Below are 10719 nucleotides of genomic sequence, written 5' to 3'. Positions count from 1 at the left end.
AGAAAGAGAGAGAGAGAGAGAACCCTAATGAAGGTGATAAGGGTCTAAACAGAATCAACTGGAAAAGACAAGAGAAGACGCCGTCTCCTTAGAAACATAGAGAAAGTATAGAAAGAGAGAAAGAGAGGAGAGAGGGAAGTTAGCAGGCGGATTTCATTCATGTCGACCCTCGCTCGAGACAAGCGCGCGTCGACCAAAACAACACGCACTCCATCCTCCTCCTCATACACAAGAGGTCATCAATCTATCTATCTATCTCTCTATTCGTTAGTCTATCTATCTATCTATCTTTACTCTACCAATAGAGAAGGGAGTATATATCTATGTATATTCATATCTGTCTATGGGAAGCTTACTAGCTTCGTCATTTGCTGGGCTAAGACGTCGCGAGTTTGTACGAGGTGCCAATCCATCATGTGAGGAGGGTCGACGTTCCACCATTGATCTTGATGCGTCTCCGTCCCCATAAAAAGCATCGGAAGGCCTCGACTCATCGCCTGTAAGCTGTACCTACACACATAGACAGATATACATAGATCGATACATATCCAGACACGCAAAAAAGAAAGAAAGAAACGATCAAAGGAAGACAAAACGCCTAGATCCATCAGATATACTGCCTATGCCTATATAGACATACAGATATACATAGATATATATAGAGAGAGGCGATATGTGTGGAAATACAGGGAGCGAACAGGTAAGTAGCTAGATGGATAGATCAAAGATAGATACATCGAGTAGAGAGATGGAAAGTATACTTTGATAGATAGAGACAACAATAAGGGCGTTCTATAGAGAGAGACGGACGACGTGTCGATTAATTCCTCATGTCCGCTTCTTTAGGTTGAAAGGATGAATGGTGTTCTTTCTTATTCTTTTTCTTGTCTATACGAGGGAGGAGTAGAAGTTGTCATAGTAGTCTTCCCCCTCTCCTCTTGGCTGTATCGAATGTCTCTTTACACGGATCGATGCACCATTTTCTTAACGTCGATTCTCTCCTGCATCTCATCCTTCCTTCTACAGAAGACCTCTTGCTGCTTGCCACGCTACACATCTAGACATACATGCCATCCTATACAACGAGCCATATATACCTCCCTTCCGACACATATATATATATATATATATCAAGGTGTGTACACATACACTTCGAGGCGGATCATGTATAGAGTTTTATCTGCTTCAATACATGCACGAAAGATAGAAACAAATACATGTATGTATATATATATACAACTATAAATTCTCTTGCCTTCCCCTTATTCTTTCCCTTCTGTCTCCGTGCTAGCGCCTAGCTAGCTAGACTGTGGATACACCTCATATCCGTGACGACGCGTTACGTAGCTATCTACCCGTCTTCACATACAAATATATACATGGATAGATATAGACAGATATCCATAGATATCTCTATATAGAGTCAGATAAGTAGACGTCGGTCTGGAGGAAGAAAATTTTAGCAGGCGACTGAAGAGACACACCAAATCAATGAGAAAACACACAGACGATGAGGAGAAAGACAAAGAGAAGAAGAGAGGTCAAAAGAAGGAGGGAAGAGAGAAGAAAAGAACAAAGACTTCCTCTTTTTCTCCCTTTACTTTTTCTTCTTCTTGTTTTGTCTACATACCACATTCTACATTGAGATCGGCTATGCCAGTTGTTTCGTCCCCCGAAGAGATCGACGAAGTACCTCCCTGCTCGCCCATCTGTTCTTCCCTGTCAGTCAATGCATGCACACCACAGAGAAAATGCAACCTCGAATCATACAGACATGCAGATTTACAGAGACATACATAGGCTCACACTCACGCAGTACAGATACCCCTCTATCTATCTATCTTTAATCTATCTATCTATCTGTTAGATCCCTCTATGTATGCATGTCTTCGGGTAGTACGAATAGAGGAGAGAAGCTACAGCGATAAGAAGATACACATACAGTATATATGTATCTAGGCATCCATGTATGTGTACACGAGTCTGCATGTATGATGTCTCTAACTATCCTACATACACACATCTATATATCTATATATCTATTTAGTCCAAAGATGAAAGAATACAGGAGATATCCACAGTGTCGTACGCGTGTGTCTCTACGTGACGAAGGTCTATCCATCTAACTCTTAGTAAGCCTGCATATACCTGTATATACAGGAGCGTCTGTAGATACTTCTACGTCATGTACGATGTAGATGAAATAGCTCATGTGTGCTTGTTCCTCTCATCGAACCGCATACATGCCTAGCCTCTATTTGTCTATGTAGTCAGACATATGAATAATATGTATGTCTATGTATATCCATCTATTCATAGTAGACGAAAGTGAAGATTCATATCTTCACCATATATGAGTAGTACAATATCTATGTATGTATGCCTTTGTATGTATGCCTATGTATGTATGTATATGTATGTATGATATGTATGTATATGTATATATATGTATATATATATATCTTTGTATGCATGCAAGTGATGTTTTACTCCTTGTTTATTCCCAGCTTGATCGTGACTGCCGAGAACCGAATTAATGCACTGGTGCGACTTTACAAACCCTCTGAAGAAAAAGAAAAAGAAAAAGAAAGAAAGAAAAAGAAAAAGAAGAAACACAAGAAAAAAGAAAGAAGACGAAGGAGAAAAGAGTTCAGATAGACCCAAGGGCGCCGCGAAGATGACCTTGGAAAAGAAGAAAAGAAAAGAAGATCTTGAAGAGAGGGAGATATGCACTCCCAAGACAGAAGCAAACAAGAGAAGAGAAGACTCTTTTCCTTCTTCTACTTACATGCACAGAAGGGGCCTCATGCGGTGTGAAGAAGATCATTCATAGAGTAGCCATTGTAGTAGGAATGAGAGAAGTTGCATATGCGTTTTCTATACCTCTCAAGAGCCACTGCGATCATTCTTCCTCCCTCGCGTCTCTCTACCAGATCGGTGATAGATAGACTAGAGAGAGATTAAAGATGAGCTACAGATAGATCAAAGATAGAGTAAAGATAGACATGGACTTCTTCAACTCTTATCACCCTCGAAGTCTCTATACGTATAGGTGTACCAGTTAAACGTAGTTATGTGTATGTGTATACATGCATCTATACCGCCAGAGAGAGAGAGAGGTAGGTGGGTCTCGAGAGAGAGATCTACCTCATTCTTATTATCATTCTCTTCTAAGAGAGTAAGATATCTTGTCATGATAGAAGAAAAGAGAAAGAAAAGAAGAGAAAATCCTTCTTATTCTTTCTTCCTCGCCCCAACAAGGACGATGAAGAAAAGGACGAAGAAGAAAAAACAAAAGCACATTAGCCAGTCCTTCTCCTTCTCTCCTGAAATATCGACTTTGAATCTATCTATCTATCTCTCTTTGTGTATACATGCATAAACACTTTTAGGTATATAAGTAAGTGTAGAGACGAAGCTTGTTGAAGTGAAGGAAAAGATACTTCTCTCCATGTGCACGGGCCCTCTACATGTCTGATACAGATCCACCAAGTACAACTGATCTAAGTATCTCTCTCTCTCTCTCTCTACCTCTACGTCTACAGAGAGAGGTAGGGATCTAGGGATGTATAGATGTGCGTGAGAGGCTCGCCTGTGGATATCGATGAGTGCTTTAAGCATATCAGCATGATAGTTGCCGTCCTGGCCTCTTGTGATCTAGACGAAAGAAAGAAAGAAAAAGAGAGAGAGAGAGCAAACAGACTGCTCTCCCATGCCGAGGTGACGACGAGAAGAAGAGCACACGAAGAGAAGAAAGAAAAAAAAGCAAGATGCTACCAAAGTATGATATACATGTGTCTTTGTAGACATCCACATATATGTATATACAGTGACGTAAAGGTAGGCAACACGTCGTAGCATGTATCCGCATCTATGCATATGTATATATATATATATCTATGTATGTCTATCGGCGTATGTACATAGAAGACCCCGTTCCTCTCTCTGCCTATCTATTGATCTTTGGTCTATCGACTATCTAGGTATCTGTATCATGGACGAAGGAAAGGAAAAAAGAAAGAGTGGAGAGAGTCGATGCAGAGAAACAGAAAAGAAGAAGGTCAAGAAGAAGAAGAAAAATGAAGCAAGAGGTCGAAGGGACATAAAGATGAAGGCTTGTGGCAAACCGCTGCTTGCTTACAAATACACCTCCTATCGAAACCGTATCTATATTTAGACAAATATATATAAATATAGATATGTATTTATTACATACGTATAGAGAAGACATCGATAGATATCCATTCGATATTCACATATATAGAAGCCTACAGACAAATACAGTGGCGGTACTAGGGGCATAAATAGAGAGAAATCTACTTAGTCACAAACCGTTCCACGGTCCGTTCTATCTCTAATCTTTAATCTATCTATCTTTAATCTATCTATCTTTAATCTATCTATCTTTAATCTATCTATCTTTAATCTATCTATCTTTAATCTATCTTTAATCTATCTATCTATCTAACTCCATGTAGATAAATCTATCTCGTTATCTCGATATGTTTATCTGAAGGAAAAGAAAGAAACAGCAACACATTCCCGCTCTCCTACATCTCTATCTTCAGTCGATCTCTCTATCCACATAGAGACACAGACAGATCGATTCGGGATCGATACGCCCCAAGAAGAAACAAACGGCGTGCTCCACGAAGCTTAACAGAAACTGAAGAAGAAGAACGAGAGACAGGAGGAGAAGAAGAAATAGAAGAAAAGAAGAAGAAGAGCGTGTTGAGGTGTTTACTTTGACTGCATCGTAATAGGCGGAATGGATCCAGCAGGAATCGAACCCCGCGCCTTTACAAATTTGGGGATTTTCGGGTGTCACTTCAGCTATTAAAATGACTGAAGGATGTTTACTCCTTATCACATACGTCATCTCCTACAGAAAAGAAGAAAAGCAGAAGATACACAAAACAAGAAAAGAAAAGAAGGAAGAGAAAAGATTTGACGACGATACAAGGTCGCTGATATGCAACGGAAATCTCTCTCAAGTTTAAGGACCTTTCTTTCTTTCTCACTCTTTCTTTTAAGAAGACCGACTTTCCTCTTTGTCATTCTTGTGAGGGGCTCCAGGCATGTGGGTCTTCTTCTTCTTCTTTGTGTCACTCCTGTCTCCATGGAGTTCCTAGAGGTACAAGCAGACTCTTCTTATCTTTCCTTATGATCGATCTTCTTGTCCTTCTTTCTCTTTCTCCTTATCTTCTCTTTCTCTTCTTCTTTTCTTGGCTCTTACTTGGAGTAGATCCCAGGGCATATTGTGAACAGAGTCAAAGCGAAGCCCATCCACTCTACAAGCAAAAAGCAAAACAAGAAAGAAAGAAAGAAAAGAGAGAAATGAAAGATTTCCTCTTTTCTTTTCATCCCTCCTCCTCACGTAAACAATGAACCTATCTGTCTATCACTTCTATACATAAGAGAGAAAGAAAAAAAGAAAGAAAGAGAGACGGAGAGAGAAGTTGCAGACTAGGGAGTAGTACGTCTAGTGATAGACAAGGACTGGCGACACCAAGTAATGAGAAGGAATGCTTGTCAGTCATTCTGCTCATTCTAGCTTCTCTCTTCTTCACTCGATCACTACGCCTCTCTCTCTCTCTTACAGCGAAGACACAGACTCTGATACACAGATATCTATCTATACAGATAGATAGACAGAGAGAAAGAGAGAGAAAGTGATAGCTAATAAGCACACAGTCAACGAAGCTGAAGAGAAACGACTCTAGGAGCTATCCCATCATAAGACTACATGCACCTATGTACATATGTATCTACGTCTATACAGACACACACGTATCTATATAGAATGCGAAGGTGAAGAAAGCAAAAGGAAAGAAAGAGAGATAAGAAAGAGAGAAAGAAGAGGGGGGGGATGAGTGAAGTGGATGTGTGTTGCACTTACTTGTAATTTTCTATGAAGGAGAGGGCAGCGTCTATGATCATCTGTCGCACTTGTCTCTTGTGAAAGGAGAACTTCCTTCCCCAGCCTGTATCTCCACCCTCCTCGAAGTAAATCCCTCCGCTGTTCTCTTTACCGTACCTACCCATACCCACACACATGCACAGACCTATAGACATATACAGAGATAGATAGATAGAGAGAGAAAGAGAGAGAGAGAGAGACAGAGACAGAGATAAAGAGATAGAGAGAAACACATACGTAATTACATCTACATGCCGTATACATGGATGTATATGTGTATTTACATGGATAAACATATGTATGCATGGTTGAATTTATTTATATATATATATAGATATATATATATAGAGAGAGAGATGTATTGGGGAGATGTGCGTCTGCCAGTAGTATCTACACCCGAAGAGAGGTGGAGATTCGTGCAGATCTGTTTGAAAGGGCCAGGAAGAAAAGAAATTTGACAAGACGGATAGAGAAATAGACAGATTGAAGATAGATAGATCGATAGATAGATCTATAGTATATGCGATGAATCGCACACATACTAGAGTGAGAAAAGAAAAAAAGAGGAAGGGAAGAATGAAGGAGTATTCTAAGCATCTACCAGATCTACCTATCTCCGATCGTATACATGGATCGATTCTTTTCTCTCACTTTACATACAAGCACTCATTACTAGGATAGAACACACGAGATATACGAATGGTATAGATAGAAAGAGACATGTGGAGATAGATGAAAGACACACAACTCTTCTACGCATAGAGCAAATATACACAGAGATTCGTCCACCGATCATCCACCAAGGAAGCGCTGTTGATCTACTTCAAGATAGTCTCTCTTCAATCTATCTTTTATCTATCTTTAATCTATCTATCTATCTTCAATCTATCTATCAATCTATCTATCTTTAATCTATCTATCTTTAATCTATCTATCTTTAATCTATCTATCTATCTATCTTTCATCTATCTATCTATCTTCTATCTATCTATCCATCTATCTATCTATCTATATCTATCTATCTATCTATCTATCTCTAACTTTTTATGATATTTAGCTATAAGGGCCCTTCAGCTTTGACTGGTAAAAGAGCCTTCAAAGAAGTTCACATATCTTGACTTGCCTAGGAACAAGAAGAAGAAGAAGCAGACGGGCTGATTGACTCTTCTTGTCTGTCTTTCTCTCTCTCTAGAGAAACGACTCCATTGCTAAACCTCTCTAGGCCTCTTCTCTCTCTCTCTATCTATATACATGTATATATATAGACATATATCTATAGATATAGGCAGGGGTATTGAGCTTAGCCTCAAACACGCCTAGAATGAGACGACAGAGTGGTAGGCCATGTGTGTATTTGTCATAACGAGATAGAAACGTTTTCCTGATCTTCTCAACAAAACCGCTCGCACATAGACATACATGCATAGACATCCATGCACCTAGGTATACAGATTGAGATAGAGATCTACTTGTGCATATCAATAGAATTCTTTTTACGTCGATCTAGTGCGGCGAGCATGCAGCTATTTTGTTCTCTCTTACATCTCTCTATGTGGAGAGTACACCTTCCCCTAGAAGTAGGACAGTGATAGATAGACAGAGATATCCAGATTCAAAACATACACCTCAAGTCTCCGCTCTTTCCCCTATGTTTTCTCATAGTGAAGGAAATGAAAGTTGCTTCTCTTCCTCTTCTTCTCTCAGAAAAACAGCCCTTTCTTTCTCACTCTTTCTTTCTTCTCTTCCCTTTCTTTACTCCCTTACGCCTTTCGATTTGTCTGTATGTCTTGTGTGTCTTTCTCTTTTTCTTTTCCCAGTGCGCCGCAAGCGAAGGATGTGGATAATGGAGAGCCCTGCCCTTTAGGCCATTACTGTCCTCGCGGAACGAAAACTCCTGAGCCTTGCCCTGTCTCAACCGGAGGAAAAAGTCGAAAACTCACGTCAAAAGATGAATGTACACCTTGTCTGGTGAGTAAGAAATAACGGTCCCAACATGAGGTGTACATACACTCGAAAGTAGCGTTGTTGCTTCATTCAATTTCAGAGAGAAATGGACAGAAAGAAAGAAAAAAAAGTTGGTCTTTCCTTTTTCGTCAGGTTCTCTTCTTTCCGTCTGAAGCATGTCCCAGAGCTTTCTTGTGGCTGATACAAAGAGAGAGACATGTATATATATATATAGATAGATAGACAGATACATAGGTGTATGTGTGCGTGTACATATATCTATGGAAAGTGTAGATACTAATGCCGTGTCAGGGAAGGTACGAACATTGAATTTTCTCATTCCTATTTTCTTCCATCTTCTCAATCTTCCTTTAGCTCGGCATTTTCTCTTTTCTCTCTCACCCCTCCCATCCTAGGCTTTTCATCTCTCCCGTGTCAACAGTTAAAGCCCCATCTTTTCTACCCAGGGAGTTAAAGAGATCTTCTTCTTGTTCTTCTCCTTCTTCTTCTTCTTTTTTGTCTCTTCTACTCAGCCTGGTACTTACAATCATCTGACCGGACAATCGACGTGCTTTGCATGCGGTTCGACCGCCACAAGTGATCGAGGAGCATCGACATGTCGATGTAGAGGGGACAATCGACTCTATCAGCGAAGTGACTCTTCCTGCGTGTGTAAAGCTGGATTCGTTCTGATACGAAATGGCGTAAATATCGGATCAGAAAACGGCGAGGATGGATGCTCCCAAGAGGTAAGAAGTCTATGCAGTCTCATTGATAGGCACACGTATATATGTATATATACCTCAATACATTGGAGATAGATACATAGATAGATAGATAGATCAAAGATGAATAGAGAGAGAGAAACATTACAGAGAGAGATAGAGATAGACAGGCTAGTAGAAGATAGATCAATAGGTAACCAAACTAGATATATATCTATATATCTATATATATGTCTGTGTGTTCGTTGCTAGGATAGCTAGGATGGCATTACGATGACACCCACCTTCGAGGGTTAGGTGTCTAGACACGGAGAAGAAGATGTCTCATAAGGAGTAGAGATCACCTTTAACAGTAGAAATTCTTTCAAGCCCCCAGCGAGGGGTCTCTCCTTCCTTCCATTTCTCCTTCTTTCCTCATGCAAGCTCTCTTTCTCTTTCTTCTAGCCCAATTCCTCTCTCCTGCTACTCTTCTCTTATCTCTGCCTCTATTCATAACTATCTATCTATCTATGCCTGTCTATATGTGTTTATATGTATCTACGTTCATCTGGCTACCATCAGCCTATCTATCTGTCTTTCTTTCTATCTATGTATCTGCCTATACCGCTGTATATATCTATCTATCTACCTGTATCTAACTACATCTATCTATCTACCTATCTATCTCCCTTCTCTTGATCCTTCATTCCTCACTAACTATTTCCTTCTTTCTTATCTCTTTCTTTTCTTATCTCTTTCTTTTCTTATCTCTTTCTGTCTTTCTTTAGGTGCATGAGCGTTGTGCTTCATGGGAGATGAGAAACGCGTCAGGGAAATGTATAGATCCCGATACCTTCTGTCTTGAGGAGTGCGGGAAAGCAGGAGGAGAGTTCAACGAAATTGTCGGCCTCTGTATATGCAAAGGAAGACCCGACACCTTACAAGAGTGTAACAGTGTATGTCTCCAGACGGTCTCTCATATCTCTATACATGACGGAGACAGCCTAGTCATCGAGAACCGAGGCAACCCGACAGGCGCCCCCGATGCGACGCTCTCCATCTCCTCTCTTCAACCTCAATATCTAGCAGGAACTCCTCAATGCTCTAAAGGAAAGATCTGCCCTGTCCAAATGATCGACCTAACCACCGGTAAGAAAACGGCGCATGACGTGACTGTCTTCATGCATCTGCTGCTGAAACAACGAAGGAGGTGGCTGCTGCCCTCCGGTCTCTCGTCGCTTCATCTGTCTCTCGAGGTCACCTGCGCTTTGTCACAAAGAGGAAAGAAATTAAGGAGTAGGAGAAAAAGAAGAAGAAGGAGATCATCTCGGTGCTCGGGGAGGCTCCTCTTCTTCGTCGTGCTTGTACAAGTAGTAGAAGTAATAGAAGTAGTAGTAGTATGGTGGTGGATGTCTCTTTCCTATCCTTTTTCAGTTACTAGCATGTTCTAGGGGTAGGAGGAGAAGAGACGAGACAAGGGAGGAGACATGCATGCTTTCTACACACTACCGTAGGACCAGCCCAAACACAACTTCATGGCATGGGAAATGGACGAGGTAGACAGAGTTCTACCCATACATGTCATACATATTCATACATCTCTCTCTCTCTATATATATATAGATAGAAATCTATATGCGGTTCGTCCTCATGGTGTCTTATTTCTCATCTTCATTGTTGTTTTACTATATGTTGTTTAGGTTCTTTTCTTCTTTCTTTGTGTGTTGTCTTTCTTTCTTAGATCACATCGTAGGCCTCTATGGACCTCCAGATGACCTCGTAGCTCAGCTCTCCCCGCCGCCTCCCTCGCCGCAACCTCCCGACGCCTTGCCCTTCACTTCGACAACTCCTGCCTCACACCCCCCTTCCTCTCTCACAGACTCTTCTTCTTCTTCTCCTTCTCCTCTTCTCTCTTCTTCTTCTTCTTTTTCTTCTACAAGTGTCAACGCGAGAGGAACTTCGGTTTTACTAGGTGAAGCGGAGCCTGTGCAATGCTTATCAACAGGAACGACCGTTCTATGGAGACTGAGAGATGGGGAGTACCCCGTGTATTTGAAAGACAATCTCCTCAATACTAATCGCGAATTCGACTTTGGAAATTTCAGGTATGAATGGCCAGAGAAAGAAAAAGAAAAGGAAGAAAACGAAGGA

The 10719-nt window shown here is 40.8% G+C and overlaps 1 protein-coding gene across 1 annotated transcript; it reads right to left on the bottom strand.

The window, feature by feature from the left end:
- Positions 1-341: 341 nt before the first annotated feature.
- Positions 342-6037, bottom strand: CSUI_000431 (alpha catalytic domain-containing protein; the record flags this gene model as incomplete). The annotated part of the gene is made up of 7 exons (XM_068060665.1): positions 5900-6037; positions 5237-5291; positions 4745-4882; positions 3593-3657; positions 2491-2563; positions 1631-1719; positions 342-510 (listed from the first exon to the last, which is right to left on the bottom strand). Exons 1-7 carry the CDS (start codon positions 5938-5940, stop codon positions 342-344), a joined length of 630 nt encoding a protein of 209 aa, XP_067927359.1. The 5' UTR covers positions 5941-6037.
- Positions 6038-10719: the final 4682 nt, after the last annotated feature.

Source organism: Cystoisospora suis (genome assembly GCF_002600585.1).
Source record: "Cystoisospora suis strain Wien I chromosome Unknown contig_178, whole genome shotgun sequence".
Taxonomy (NCBI): domain Eukaryota; phylum Apicomplexa; class Conoidasida; order Eucoccidiorida; family Sarcocystidae; genus Cystoisospora; species Cystoisospora suis.
Note: the sequence above shows the minus strand (reverse complement) of the source record. Positions and strands in the feature narration are given on the sequence as shown.